General features: G+C 28.6%; 1 protein-coding gene across 3 annotated transcripts in view; it reads left to right on the plus strand.

Annotated features, from left to right (window-relative positions):
• LOC127286154 (nucleolar protein 4-like) overlaps positions 1-16,631 on the plus strand; it is a 100,704-nt gene that overhangs the window by 56,218 nt on the left and 27,855 nt on the right. For 2 of the 3 annotated variants that reach the window (XM_051312470.1, XM_051312471.1), the window contains exons 2-3: positions 5,913-5,967; positions 10,607-10,825. In XM_051312470.1, coding sequence (XP_051168427.1) covers positions 5,913-5,967; positions 10,607-10,825 — 274 coding nt within the window. The remainder of the gene's footprint in view (positions 1-5,912; positions 5,968-10,606; positions 10,826-16,631) is intronic. The other variant, XM_051312472.1, reaches the window with a different exon arrangement.

Raw genomic sequence — 16,631 nt, forward strand, 5'->3', positions numbered from 1 at the left:
ATATTACAAAATTTTTATATAATCAAAAATTCACTTCACAGAATTTTTATTTGAATTTTCATTTTACATATAATAGGCACATTTTATAGATTTTTTATTCGGTAAAATTTTCATTTTAGAATTTTCATTTCTTCGAATTATTATTTAATATAATTTCCAATTTTTCCGAACAACCGATTTTTCATACTACAAAATTTTTAATCAGTTAACAGAATTTCTATAAATTGATAGAATTTTCATTTGTCCGAAATTGCAAAAAGCTGCTGGAAAAAAAAATCGACAGAAAAATTTCGGCGCAATTTTCAAAAATCAACCAATCACAATTTTATGGATAATTTTTGATTAGTTGATTTTTGAAAATCGCGCCGAAATCGATATATTGTTTGTTTGGCCATTTGCAATTTTGGACAAATGAAAATTCTATCAATTATAGAAATTCTGTTAAATGATTTTTTGGTTATAAGTAAAAATTCTGCAGAAAAATCGGTTTTATGGAAATTATATATCAAATAATAATTCGAATAAATGAAAATTCATCTAAAAAGAATAAAATGAAAATTCTATGCAATAAAATTCTACCCAATAATTCTTTAAAATGCCTATTATGTTAAATGAAAATCCGAGAAAATAAAAATTCTGACAAATAAAAATTCGAACAAATAAAAATTCGATCAAATAAAAATTCTGTGAATTGAATTTTCGATTATATAAAAATTCTCTTAATATAAAACATCGTTTTTGATGAAAATTCTGCAATTTACTAATTTGAACAAATAAAAATTCGGCTCAAAAGTAATTATGACAAATAAAATTCCATAAAACGAAAATTCTAACTAATGATTTTTAAAACATATTCATGAAATAACATAACCTCAAAAATTAAAAGTTATAAGTAAAAAACATAGGTGAAAAGGAACATAACCTTAAAAATCAAAGTTATATGTCAAAAACATATATAAAAAGGAACATAACCTGAAAAATTAAAGTCATGTATCAAAAACATATATAGGTTAAAGAAGAACATAACCTTAAAGTTGAAGGATAGATGTCGCAAAAATATAAGTTAAAACGAACATAATCTTAAAATTGAAGATCGTGAATATAGCCGCACACAAGTCTATATATGATCGTCACTGACAAATAACGTGGTATTTTCAATTTTGAGGTTATATTTGTTTTATGACCTTTAATTTTGAGGTTATGTTCCACAAACATAATCTCAAAATTGAAGGTTATAGGTCAAGGGACCAGTGGGTTTGAGGTTATGTTCGACAAACATAACCTCAAAAATTCAAAAGTCGGTAAAAAAAAATTTAATTTCAAAAATTGCAACAAAAAAAAAGCCGAAAAATTTTAGAAAAAATCGTTTTTTTCATAACACAATATTAAACTTCAAAATTCTTAAAAAAGAAAATAGCTTTTTAAATTCAAAAAAAAAGTACGAAATAATTTTTGAAATAAAATTTTAATCTATAACATCGAATCCTTTTTCAAAAGTGTAGAAAAAGATAAAAAAAAAAAAAAGAAAATAAATAATTTTTTTGAACATAATCAAAAATCGTCAAAGTCAACAATATATTGTTTAAAATTGCATTCATCCTCCTCCTCCGCCCTAAATTTGTCGAAAAAAAATTTTTTTTTCCTTCTACCTTTAAAAATAAAAAAAAAAAAAAAGAAAAAAAAATTTAACGGGTTTCCCGTTTGAAAATAACGAATGGCAATTTCGCAAGGCTTGGTGTAAAATTGTTGGTAGTGTATGGGCGCAGCCTCTCCTCTCTTATATCTGTGTCAGGTCTGATGTGTATTGCAACATAGCAGAAGGTCGACCGGTATCCACCGTGTACAGAGAGTAACGTCGATTGATACAGACCCACTTCGCTTTGACATTCGCCTGCCTTTTTCAATCTTCTGGTATATCCATTTTGCTGCGAAAGTCACACTGCAAAAAAAGCACACAAAAAAAAAAAGAAAAAAGAAAACAAATTCAAAGGGTGAAAATGAAAATAAAAAGTAAACTAAAATTTTTGAGAGACACATGAGTGATAGCTGAAATTAATTTGTTCGCAATTTTTATTTTACTCGAATTATTTTTTGACGGAAATTTATTTTTAGATGAATTTATAATTGTTCGAACTATTTTTTGACTGAATTTTCGTTTTAGCCGAATTTTTGAGTCAGGATTTTTATTTGTTCGAATTTTTATTTGTCAAAATTTCTTATTTGTTCGAATTTTCATTTTTCCAAATTCCTATTTATTCGCATTTCCCTTTGTCAAAATTTCTATTTGTTCGAATTATTTTTTGCCCGAATTTTTGTTAGGATTTTTTTTTTGTTCGGATTTTCATTTGTCCGAATTCTTATTTATTCGAAATTATTTATGTCAAAATTTCTATTCGAATTATTTTTTGGCAAAATTTTCTTTTAGCCGAAATTTTATTTATTCGAATTATTTTTTGCCCGAATATATTCTTTAAGCCAAATTTTTGTAAGGTTTTTTTTTATTTATATTCAAATTTTGCATTTGTCAGAATTTCTTATTTGTTTGAATTTTCAATTGTCCGAATTTCCATTTGTTCGAATTATTTTTGCCCCGAATTTTCATTTTAGATGAATTTATATTATTGTTCGAACTATTTTTTGACTGAATTTTCTTTTTACCGAATTTTTTAGCAGGATTTTCATTTGTCCGAATTGTTATTTGTTCGAATTTCCATTTGTCAAAATTTCTTATTTGTTCAAATTTTATTTTTTGGCCAAATTTTCTTTTAGCCGAATTATTATTTGTTCGAATTATTTTTTATCCGAATTTTCTTTAGCCGAACTTATCAAACTTATCTCAGTGAAAGGAAAAATTATTATTTTTTTTTTTAAATAAACAATTACAATCTCAGTGAAAAGGAAGGAGAAAAATTTTTTTTTTACACTTTTAATTTTAAAAATTCGATTTCAAAAAAAAAAAAATTCCGCGGTTTATTTCAAATGAGCGAGACTGAGAGGAAACACAAGGGGGAAAGAAGGGTTTTTCTGTTTAATAATCAGTGGAATTTATCGACTGAATTCTTCACGGATTCAGTGAACCTTCCTGAAACAGATTTATCCGCGAGCCATCGCTAAATGTTATTTTAAGAATCTTTCATTAAGTATTTAATATAACCTGATTTTCCTGCCGCCACGAGAGATAGATAGAGAGAGAGAAAAAGAGATATTGAGCTTTTGCAGAAGCTATTTCATATATATATATATACTGATAAGGGAGATTAACTGAAAATTGTATCATGAGAACATCGATTTCTGTGAGAATAAATACTAAATTATACTTTCATTTTTTACTTTTTTTGAAAAAAAAAATTTTTTTTAATTAAAAAAAAAGACAAATTTTATGAATACGAAATTCTTTTTACTTTTTTTTTTTTGAAAAAATCGGTAACCAAAAATTTTTTTTTTAGTATAAATTGTAAAATAAAGTTTTTAAATACTAAATTTCCCAATTTTTCGTTTTATACTTTTTTTTGAAAAAAAAATTGTTAGTATAACTAAAAAAAAATTTCTTTGTAAACAATAAATATTGTACTTTCTGTTTTTATACTTTTCTTGAAAAAAATTTTTTTTTATACATTGTAAAAAAAGAGAAAAATTTGTAACATAGGAAACAGTAAGAATTTCTCTCCCGATTGGTCTTTTTCTCATTCACCTACGCACAAGCCGCCCTACTTCCGGCGGATGTTCCCTGATAAATGGGAATCTGACTGGCTTGCTTGGATAGTTAGCTATACACACCTACAGTGTGCACAACGGGTAAAAAGGTACACTCCCAACAGACAAATAACAAAAATAAGAAACAAAGTACAATTTCTATTTTGTTAAATTTAATATGCGACTGTTAGACATTTATGCACTTACCGTCTATTTTTTTTAGCATTTTGAAAAATACCGTTGATTCACGTTAGCATCGGATATTTTTTTTATATTTTTACTATTTTACTGTTAATTAGAATTTCCGCTTTTGGATTTTGCGAGAAAATGAAAAAAAAAAAATAATTACCGTCTATTCACTTACCGTATACTTTTTCTGATTTTGAAAATTACCGTCGATTCACTTAGCTGATATGTTTTTTTTTTATTTTTGACCATCTTACCGTTAATTATATTTACAGCTTTTTGATTTTGCGAGAAAATGAAGAAAAAATTACAAATACTTACCGTTCATTTACTTACCGTCTAATATTTTTCTCATTTTAAAAACTATTAGCGCTAGATATTTTTTTTTTATTTACTATTAAACTTACCGTTCATTCACTTTTTGAGTTTGAGAGAAATTGAAAAAAAAGAATTCACTGGAACTTATCGTCGATTCACTTACCGTCTATTTTTTCTCATTTTGAAAAATACCGTTGATTCACTTGGCGTCTGATATTTTTTGACAATCCTTGAGCTAAGCCTAAATCTCGTTACGTAATTTTTAAATAAATTGAAGAAAAATATAGAAACTTACCGTCCACTCACTTACCGTCTATTTTTTTTAATTTGGAAAAACAGTGTTGATTTACTTGGTACTTTTTTTAAATTATCATACCGCCATATATACATTCCGTTTTTCGATTTTTCAACAAAAAAAAAAAATTCCAAAAACTTACCGTCTATTCACTTACCGTCTCATTTTCATTATTGAAAAAATAGCGTTGATACAAATAATGCCTGATATTTTTTTTCTAGAATCCTATTGTTAAGCCTATATAGGCTGCTTTTTAACTTTACAGTTAATTTAAGAAAAATTTATAAAAAACTTACCGTTCACTCACTTACCGTCTATTTTTTTATAAATAAAAGAAATATTGATTCACTTAGCGTCTAATATTTTTAAATATACTTGAGAATATAACCATTTGTATTTCCTTTATTCTTTTCGTTTCTAATATTTCTATAAATAATTTTGTGTAATTTTACTAAAATTAAAAAAAAACTTACCTTTCATACACTTACCGTCGTATTGACAAAAAATAGTTGTGATTCACTTATCTTTGTTTTTCTTTATTTTTGAAAATGTTAATTACTTTGCTTATTGTTTTTTCAACAAATTTTGAAAAAAAAATTACCGTTCATTCACTTACCGTCTACTATTTCTCATAAAAACGACTAATATTTTTTTTTATTTTGGTTAATTTTTCTATTAATTATTTTACGGTTCAGTTTTTAAATTTAAATTTTTTTGTTTAATTTCGACTAATAGCAAAAAATTTTTAAAAAAACTTACCGTCCATTCACTTACCGTCATATTTTTTCTAATTTACAAAAATAGTTTTGATTCAATTATTGAAATTTTTTTTTTATTTCTGAAAATTTTATCGGCAATTACTATATACGTTTTTCGATTTTGCAGCATATTGAAAAAAAAAACTTACCGTCTATTATTTCTCATAAAAACGATTAATATTTTTTTTATAATTTTTCTTTTAATAATTTTTTTATTAATTATTTTAAGCTTCGGTTTTAAAAATTCAATTTTGAAACTAATTTTAGCCAAAAATAAAAAAAACTTACCGTCCATTCACTTACCGTTGTACTTTTTTTTCTAATTTACAAAAAATTGTTGTGATTCAAGTATCGACATTTTTTTTTATTTTTGAAAATTTGATCCATAATTATTTAATATTTTTCCAACAAATTGAAAAGAAAACTTTTCGTTTATTATTGTTTTCTACATTTAAAAAAAATACCGTTGATTTCATTCAGCCACCAAGTATTACTATACCTATATATATTTTTACTTAATCAAAACAGTAAAATATAAAAATAGAAAAAAGAAAATAAAAATTTCAATAAAGAGATAATTTAAACTTTTTTTTATTTTGCGAATAAATTCTATAATTATATATACAATAAATTAATAATTTTTTTTTTCTTTTATGTTACAGGAAAATATTTCAACGCCTGAACCCGCTGATATATCAGAGGATGATCACTATTCAAGTGAGTATATTTCATTTCGCGCAAGTTAATTAATACTTTGAAAACAATTTTGAGATATTTTATTATATATAATAATATAGCGTTTTACGTCATTTGATGTTGATCATCATCATGATGATGATGATGATGATAATTGGACGGGTAATTAATATAAAATGAATTAATTGACACCCGTAGAAATCCAGGTGGTATATGTATATTAATAAATATAAATATTTGATAATAATTAATTGGAAGTTTTGAAAGAAAATATAATGGGTTTCAATTAATTATGAAAATTATTAATTAAATAATTTATTTAGTAACTAATTAATTAATATAATCATTCTATTATAAGTAGACTGTCATTAATTTTTAATTCCTGCTTTGATTCATCGATTTATTCTGCATCTCTCTTTATTTCTCTCTCTCTATCTTTTTCTGTCTCTTTCTTTCTTTTTCCGTCTCTTTTTTTTCTCTTTTCTGCCTTTCTTTCTCTCTCTTTGTCGAAAGCCCTCATCACGGATTGGCGGATTTGCTTCTTCTTCGCGTTGAATTATCGATGGAATTAGCGATAGAAACCAAGTCGCGAATCGTTACTTTTATATATATATATATATATATACGAGGCCGTAGACGCGTTACGACATCGACGCGCCACTTTTCTGACCTCAGTCCACTCGACAACTATAACGGACGTATAGAGCCACTCCGCTTCACGTTCGAGATACTCTCGTCTCTCCTTCGATTGCACGACACTGACATAAAGCAGTCACACTTGACACATGCACGTACACTCGTTGTAAACTGCGAGAAACATGACCGTTCAATATATATATATATACATATAATCCATAACGTCTTTCCCAATATGATTCTATATAATTTAAAGCGATTGTTTCGAAATTTCTTTTTTTTCACGAAAAAAAATACAGAAAATAAGAGAAAAAACAAGTGAAATGTGGATCTGATGGGGTGCTGTCTAGTTTTCCCTATTTGTACTGTGGAAACTTACTGGCGTCCGATAAGATTGCACCAAAGCCTTAACTAGGCAAAAACTAGGCAGAGCCCTGTTACATTTAATTGCCTATGGAGATATTTAACTGTGGTCCTGTTGTGGCATTGTCAAGTTTTCCCTATTAACACTGAGGCCCCTGGGTGAAAAAACTAACTAGCGCCCGACGAGGATATTTTTGTAACAAAGTCTTACCTAGGCAAAAACTAGACAGAACCCTGTTACAGTTAAGTGCCCGACGAGGGCATATTTCGTAACAAATGCTTATCTAGGGGAAAACTTTGCACTAAAGCCTTAACTAGGCAAAAACTAGGCAGAGCCCTGTTACATTTAATTGCCTATGGAGATATTTAACTGTGGTCCTGTTGTGGCATTGCATTGTCAAGTTTTCCCTATTAAAACTGAGGCCCCTGGGTGAAAAAACTAATTAGCGCCCGACGAGGATATTTTTGTAACAAAGTCTTACCTAGGCAAAAACTAGACAGAACCCTGTTACAGTTAAGTGCCCGACGAGGGCATATTTCGTAACAAATGCTTACCTAGGGGAAAACTTTGCCTTAACTAGGCAAAAACTAGGCAGAGCCCTGTTACATTTAAATTCCTGTAGAGTTTAAATGTGGTCCTACTGTGGCGCAATCAAGTTTTCCCTATTAAAACTTAGGCTCTGGTTGAAAAACTTGACTGGCACCCAACGAGGATATTTCGTAACAAAGCCTTACCTAGGTAAAGACTAGACAGAGCCCTGTATGCTTAACGAGGGCATATTTCGTAACGAAGCCTTACTGAGAGAAAAACTAGCCAGAGCCCTGTTAAATCCTGTGTAGACATTTAAATGTATGTCCTGATGTGGCGCTAACGAGTTTTCCCTATGTACACTAAGGCCCACATTAGAAAAACTGACTAGCACCTGAAAAACTTTGTTCTGAACCATAGTCTTAACTATAGGTAAAAAAAACTAATCAGAGCCCTGTTATATTTAAGGCCTTTGTAAAGTGGTTCTGATGTGGAACTGTCGATTTTTCCCTATCTAAAATTAGGCCCTCGTTAAAAAAAATACTAGCGCGATTATTTCGAAACAAAGTCTTACATGGGTAAAACTAGTCAAGGCCCTGTTACATTTAATCCTTCCGTTACCCTAATGAAGTACTGTCGAGTTGTTTCTAACTATACTGTGGTTCTTGTCAGCAAAACTGACTAGCGCCCTACCAATTCCATACCAATGGAAAAACTAGTCAGAGCCCTATCAGTTTATAATTAAAAAAAAAATTAAAATAAATTAAAGAATAAACTTCCTTGCCTTAATTGTTTAATAGGGCTTTAGCAAGGATCTCTCTAGTTTTTTTTCCAAATTTTGCAAACTAGGAAAACTGGCTAGTTACTAGTCAAAGCCCTAATTGGACAATTTCTGCAGCGAAACTGTTTTTTAAAACACCAATAAAAAAAACATAAACTTCAAAAAAATAAAGAAAAAAAATTTTGTTACGTTTTCAAAAAAAAAATTAATTTCTTTTTTTTTATTAAATTAGACGATAAGTGAAAGAATTATTTTGTATATATTTTTGTCAAAAACAGAGCCGGTAAGTGAGTAAAAAAATTTTTTTAACGCCAAACTCATTATTTAACGAAGCTAATAATAATAATCATAATAATAATAATAATAATATTATAAATAGTAGTAATAATAATAGTAATAACAGTAACAATAAAATGATAATAAAATCATACAAATTGGAAATGTTTTTTGAGTTATGTGAGAAAATTAAGAAAAAATTACTAAAAATAAATTTTAAAGTAGAATTACAATAATAAATATAAATCGATAGTGTTTTTTGAGAGCAAAAAAAAAAATACAGAAAAAAAAACAATTTTTAAAGTAGAATTTTTCATTATGCACAAATTGGAAATAATTTATGAGGAAAAAAAAATAAAAAAATTTTACATTACAATTTTATATATACAAATTAAAAATTTTGTTGAATAGGGAAAAAATAAAAAAAAAATTTCTCCTCTGTATATTAAACGCTCATTTCACGCTCATTAATTGTTCCTCATTTTCTGTATACAAAAAACAAAAAAAAAAAAAAACAGTTCCATATTTAAATGTGTGACAATAAAAATATATCGAGACTTTTAATCAAGTTCGTTGTCCCGTGGCCAAATGAGTTGCGCGGATTAATTTATGGCAATTATAACACGCGCAAACCATCGCACACACACACTAACATACTAACACACACCGGCTTGAAATTCACGTTGACGCGTTCGAATGATTTCACTAATTTGGTTTTGAGATCCGTTTGCATTTATGATATCTCTCTCGTATATATTATATATTATATATATATTTGGAGAGTACAACTGTTGTAACAATATCGAAATTTCACCCAACCCCCCTCTCCCCCTTACCCCTTTACCATTCTCTCAACGTATAACGTGAATTACGCTGCGTTATGATAAATCGAATTTCTCTGTAAATTTATATATATATTAGTTATTTTCTTATGGAAATTATGTATTATATGTAAAATTCAATGAGCTTGCCTGCATCAAAATTCTTTTGTTATTTTTTGGGATTTTTTTGTTAAAAAAAAAAAAAAATTTTGATTTATTTAAATTAAGGTTTTTGTTTTAATAATAATAATAAAAAAAAATAGGAGTTCTTATTCATGCGGATTAAATTAACTTGAAATAAAAAATTTTTTTTATTTGATTTTCAATTTTAATATTTATTTTAATTTAATCAAATTCAATTTTTATTTGAATATTTTTTTGTACCTTTTTTCAAAATTATTTTTCAAAATTGTGATAATTTTTTTAATTCTTAAATTCGATCTCTATTTTTCAATTGTTTATAAATTTTTATCATCATTCTGAAAGTAGTTTTATTTAATTAATAATTAATAATTGTTAATCAATTAATTAATAAATAATTGTTAATTAATTTATGATTAATTTTTAAGCAATTAATTGTTAATTAATTCATGATTAATTGTTAATTAATTAATTTGTTGATTAATTAGTTAATAATAAATTAACAATTAATTAGTTAATAATAAATTAACAATTAATTAGTTAATAATTAATTAATAATAAATTTTAAATTGTTAATTAATTAGTTAATAAGTTATTAATTAATTAATTAAAAATTAATAATTGTTTATTAATTCTGAGATAATAGTTTATTATTTGTTTATTAATTTATAAATTTTCTATTATTTATTAATTATTTTATAATTTTGTTAATAAATAATTAATAATTAAATACTATAACTTTTGATTGTAAAAAATTAATTTAATAAAGAAAAATAATAATTTGTTTTTCCAACATCAAATAATAATTAATCGAATTTGAAAGTAGAAATAGTCATACCAAGTTTTTTCATAAAAATTTTTGAAGAATGACAAAGAACTTCTATTATATACATGAATTTTTATATTTATTTATTTTTTTTTGTAAAATTTTTTTTCTCTTCCTTTTTTTTCAATTGAAAACTTTAATTTGAAAATTGAAAATTTGAAATTGGAAAATTTTGAAATTTAAAAATTTGAAAATTTGAAATTTAAAAATTTGGAATTTAAAAATTTGAAAATTGACAATAATTAAAAAAAATCCAATTGGCATATTTTTTTTTTTTATTCCGGCAGGCGCGCTCATGAAAGACGCGGATAAGCTGAAGTTGATGCTGCTCGCGTGGAATTATAATCTTCATCAGCAGCAGGCTCAGGCACAGGCTCAGGCTGCCACCGCGGCCCTCTCGCCAAATAACTCCTCAACAACCACAGCCACCACCGTTGGTACACCTGTCACCAGTCAATCGGCCATTTCCACGGCAAACAACACCATTAACAACTCCACACTTACAGGTAACACCATTTTTCTCCGGTCTCATAGTAATAATAATAATAATATTAATAATAATAATAAAATTAAACTTTTCTATTTATGTACATATTGCACTTTTCATTTTTTATAAATTAATATATATATACATTCATAGATTTTAATTTTTAACTAACAATTAATTTTATTAGATAAATCATTTAGTTGAAGGTTCATTTTTGGTGTTGGATATTTTTTTTTTTATTTACATATAAGGTTGTGGTGTGTAAAAATTTTACCATAGCCCACTTTTTTTGTATTCTACTTATTCTGCATTTCATTTTCTGTCTCGTGATTCATTTTTCGCTTATCGTGTGACTTTTACTCACACTGAAAAACTTTTGGGGCAGCTGCTCTCCCAATCGAAAAATTTCTATATTCAGTTAACTTCATTCTCAATATTTATCATGAGTTTTTATATGAGTGAAGTTAACTGAATATAGAAATTTTTCGATTGGGAGAGCAGCTGCCCCAAAAGTTTTTCAGTGCAGGTATAATTTTTATTTTTTTTACCACATACTGTTGATTTTCCATTTAATTGAAAAAAAATTTTGTGTTTGAAAAAAAAATCGTTTGATTAGACAATTTTGGTTCTTGTAAACAAATTTTCATTGGCTAAAACAAAGTTGTAGAGTTGTCTCAACCAAACATTTGGTTAGGCCAACAAAATTATTTGATTAAACATTTTTAAATTCCAATAAAAATTTGGTTGTTATACGACAACCAAATAATTTAATTAGCTATCTCAACTCGTACCTTAAAGAGAACAATTAGTTTAAATCTCTCACAAAGATATGGGTAGTCCAGTGGTCAGAGCTTCTAACTCGCAGTTTAAAAACAGAGGTTCGATCCCAGGCGGAGATGAGATTTTTCAAAGTCCATAAATATATTTCAAATTGGATAAATATAAATTAAACGTTAAATTGATAATAAATAAATAATAAAGGATAAAATTAAAAAATATATGGTAGAATAACATATTTTTAATTTTACAAAAAAAAAACTTGGTTTGATCAACCAAACATTTTTGTTGACCTAATAAAAAAATTTAATTCAGCCAAAATTGATTGAAACAAAATAAAAAATTATTTTAATCTTTTTTTGATACAATTACTAATAAATTATTATTAATTTAATTATTTGAGATCAAATTTTTTCCCTCGACGTAATTGAAACATTTTTAAGATTTTCATTGGCTTCAATTACGGTGGGCAAAGTAATAGTAAATTACGGTATTAGTTTCAATTTCTCATATTTGTTTAAATAATCGCCCAGATAGCACGGAAATTTGCAGCAAGCTTGCGGCAAATTCACCGTGTAAGCTTACTGCAAGCTTGTCTGAGCTAGCAAAATGTTCCACCCAGGGCAAGCTTACCGTGAAAGCTTGCTGTAAGCTTTCCAGGAAAGGTTGCTGCAATCTTGCAATGAAAGATTGCTGTAAGCTTGCTACGTAAGGTTGCTGGAGAATTTTAACAAGCTTCTGGAAAGGTTTCTGCAAGGTTGCTGTAAGCTTGCTACGTAAGGTTGCTGGAGAATTTTAACAAGCTTCTGGAACCCTAACCGAGAACCTACTCGACCAACTATCAGAGAATAAAAAAATCTTTCTCTTAACCCTCGACTGTTTTTATGAGTTGAAAAACAGTTGAAAAACGAGGGTTAAGAGTAAGATTTTTTTATTCTCTGATAGTTGGTCGAGTAGGTTCTCGGTTAGGGTCTTTGGTTAGTGTCTGTCGAACCCGGGTTCAATTCCCAGTCCCCTCAAATTTGGTTCGAAAATTTTCTCGTTAAGTTTCCAAATGAAAATAAACAGGACATAATTAATAATAATAAACGTCACAAGGATTTTCAAATTTAGAAAACAAATAAATTTTTTTTTAATTTAAAATGTATTTTTTAAAAATTGCAGCAACCTTTCCACAAGCTTGTTAAAATTCTCCAGCAACCTTACGTAGCAAGCTTACAGCAATCTTTCATGGCAAGATTGCAGCAACCTTTCCTGAAAAGCTTACAGCAAGCTTTCACGGCAAGCTTGCCCTGGGTGGGACATTTCGCTAGCTCAGACAAGCTTGCAGTAAGCTTGCGCGGCAAGCTTGACAAGCTTGCACGGTGAACTTGCCGCAAGCTTGCTGCAAGTTTCCATACTATCTGGGCGATTTTTATAAAGTTTCAAATTTTTTTTAAATATTTAAATAACATAACCTTTTAGTTTAATAAGTCTTAAATTTAGTTTATACAATAGAAATGTCGAATTTTCTATTTGAAAGGTGTTTTGACTCGAATCGCGCCGTAATTAGTGCATTTACCCTATAGTAAACAGACATTTTTTTGATTACCAAAATGAATTTAAAATATAACAGAAAACATATAGAAGAGTTGAAAAAAAGCGAAAACAAATTGTTTTATTAAGATTAAAACGCAAAATAAAAAAAGGTGAGCAATTTTGTATTTAAAAAAATAGGAAAAAGAAAAAAATTTCAAAAATTTTATAATGACGAATCCAATATGACAGAAGGTAAAATATTCTTCAAATTCGCATAACACTAATCAATTCTTATTATTTTTTTTTTTTTATTTTTTTTTATTTCCATTTATTTATTTTTTTGTTTTTCTCAGTATAAACGAAATTAGTTTTCTTTTTCTTTGTTTCGACATTGCGAAATAATTTACGAGCTTCGTGATAGAGCTGATAGACGAATCGAGTAATTTTTCATCGTTTAACTTTGCGGAACAAATTTGTTTACCTCCTCCTCCTCCCCCCCCTCTCTCTCTCTCACACTCTTTCTCTCTCCTTTCATTCGTTCGATGCTCTCATCCAGGCTAACTAACGCGTTTTTAACTTTGTTTTTTCTTCCTTTTGATACCGCGGCTCACCCCCTTTTGTTTACATTACTGATCCCAAACACTTGAATACATTACGAAAGAGGGGACAAAATCAACCTCTGTGGTAGTTTTTTTTTTTTTTGTATTTCAAACAAAATTAAAAATTTGCTTCTAAAAATTTGTTAAAACACAAAGTGGATAAATTTTTTTTTTTTTTTACTTGAAAATTTTACGCGGATTTGAAAAAGAAGAAGAATTTATTGTTAAGGTATATTGTTAACGATTTGTGTCATTCAATTAATGTCCAATTTTGGCCTAATTACGCTCAATTACTGTCTAATTTTTTTTAACCAGTTTTGTTTTTAGAGATTTTGATGTTTGTCTATCCGTCCGTCAGTGCTATGTCACATATATGAGAATTGAGACAAGAAATAAACGAAAATGTTGAGACTATTGAGATCGATGAGACTTAAGACTGCGTTGGGATTTGAGAACGTTCAGATTTCTGACTGTTGAAACCGTTGAGACTGATGAGACTTGAGAATGTTGAAACTATTGAGACTTGAGAACGATAATACTTGAGACTTCAGACCGATGAGACTTAAAACTGTTGAGACTTGAAATCGATACCATTTGAAAGCGTTGAGACTTAAAACTAATGAGACTATTGGGATCGATGAGACTTGAAACCGTTCATCGATAAGACTTGATATTTCAAGTTGATGAGACTTGAAACCGTTGATCGATGAGACGTGAGACTGTTGAGATTTGAAACTATTGAGACTTGAGATTGATAAGACTTCAAAATAATGTGATTTAAATGCGTTGAGAATTAAAACTGATTTATAACTGGTTTATAACTGGTTTATAACTGTTGAGACTTGAGACCGATGTGATTTGAACACGTTGAGACTGTTGAGATTGATGAGACTTGAGACCGTTGAGACTTGAAACCGATGTGATTTGAAAGCGCTGAGATGACTAGGTTTAAAACTGTTGAGATTGAGACTAATGTGATTTAAAAGCGTCGAGACTTAAGACTAGTGAGACTTGAAACCATTGAGACTAAAGACTGATGAGACTTGAAACCGTTGAGACTTGAAACCGATGTGATTTGAAAGCGCTGAGATGACTAGGTTTAAAACTGTTGAGATTGAGACTAATGTGATTTAAAAGCGTCGAGACTTAAGACTGGTGAGACTTGAAACCATTGAGACTATTTAGATCGATGAGACTAAAGACTGATGAGACTTGAAACCGTTGAGACTATTAAAATCGATGAGACTTGAGACTGATGAGACTTAAGGCTAATGAGATTTGAAACCCCTGAAATTGTTGAGATTATTGAGATCGATGAGACACTTGAGATTGATGAGATTTTAAACCGTTGAGACTGTTGAGATTATTAAGATCGATGGAACATGAGAATGTTGAGAGTTGAGAGATCAATGAGATTCGAAATCCTTGAAACAAGTGAATGTTCAGACGGTTGAGACTTAAGACCGTTGAGACTTTTGATATAAGACTTGAAACTGTTGAGACTTGAGACCGATGTGATTTGAAACCTTCGCAACTTGAAACTGCGTTAAGATTATTATGATCGATGAGACTTGAGAACGATGAAATTTGACTGTTGAGACTTGAGATTGTTGTATCTTTGAGAACTATGACTATATGTTGACATATACTTAAAAAGACTAAAGCTTTTAGTGAAATGAAATATAAGTGCAAAAATCCAGGTGGAATCACTTTTTGTTTATTCGAAAGAAAGGACAATTTTAAATCTCGTGAATTGATTCAATGTCGTGTATATATAATATACGCGGAAGATCTTTGAAAGCTGATAAAAATTCCGATTTGTTATTTATGCAGCTCTAAAATATACGATGCTTGTACCGCGGTTCAGTTAGATTATATTAAAAGGCGATGAGGTTGCGGAAGAAGAATCATTCACTTTTTTTTCTCCCCTTTTTGATCTACCCATCAGCTTCCCCTTACGCATTATATATACATGTTGAAACAGGTTTTGTGAACTTCTTTTATCTTTGACTTGATCATTGCGTAATGAACCAGCCATCATCAGAGAAACGAGAGACATACGCATTCGATAGAGTCTCTCTTTCTTTTTTTTCTCTCTTTCACCTTTTTTTTTACTATAAGCTCCTTATTTCAATTTCAATATCCCCCCCCCTCTCTCTCTCTCCTTCTTTCAATCTTTTATTCTTAGTGTCTGTAAGTTAACACCTCATCCATATATGTATAGTTAACTTTGATATTTGTTCTTATCTGATTTACTGTATAAAGAAATATAAGAGTATACTGACATTTATTTTGCGACTGACATTCGAGATTTTTGTTTCATATATTATTTATGTCGATTTATGTGCCGCCTGTTTTATTTTATCATTTTAAAAAATTAATGCCTAATTTTTTTTTTCAAGTATTTAGAAAACTTACGTTACACTTCCTTAGTGGGGCCATACTTAAGTTACGTAACGCTTTTTTTTGGAACTTTGAACCCGCCTCCTACCTTGTAAAACATTTTTGTATACATTAGCGACTTTTTTTTGTGCTGTGTGTAACAAATAGATTGACCCCCCCCCTCCCTCCTCAATGAAGCGTTACTTAATTTAAGTATATGATTTCTTACTGTCATTACAAAATAATGCCGAATTCATAATTATCGACCTCAAAAACCCCCAAGTAACTTGTTTCGCAAAGTGATTCCAATAAATATTTTTCAAAAAATCATCCCCTATTTAGGATCCTTTATTTAAAAATTTTTTTTAAATTGATGCCAAATTCGTAATCAGTGACCCAAAAAACCCCTGAGTAGTAATTTTCAAGATAATTCAAGGGATTTTTAAAAAAAACTCTTCAGCCATATTGGATCCGCCATTTTGAATTTTCAAAAACTGATTCCAAATTCGTAATCAGAAACTCTGAAAACCTCCGAATAGAAATTTTCAA

This window comes from Leptopilina boulardi, unplaced genomic scaffold, assembly GCF_019393585.1.
Source record: "Leptopilina boulardi isolate dan_hultmark-lab unplaced genomic scaffold, ZJU_Lbou_2.1 LbouV2_351, whole genome shotgun sequence".
Lineage (NCBI taxonomy): Eukaryota > Metazoa > Arthropoda > Insecta > Hymenoptera > Figitidae > Leptopilina > Leptopilina boulardi.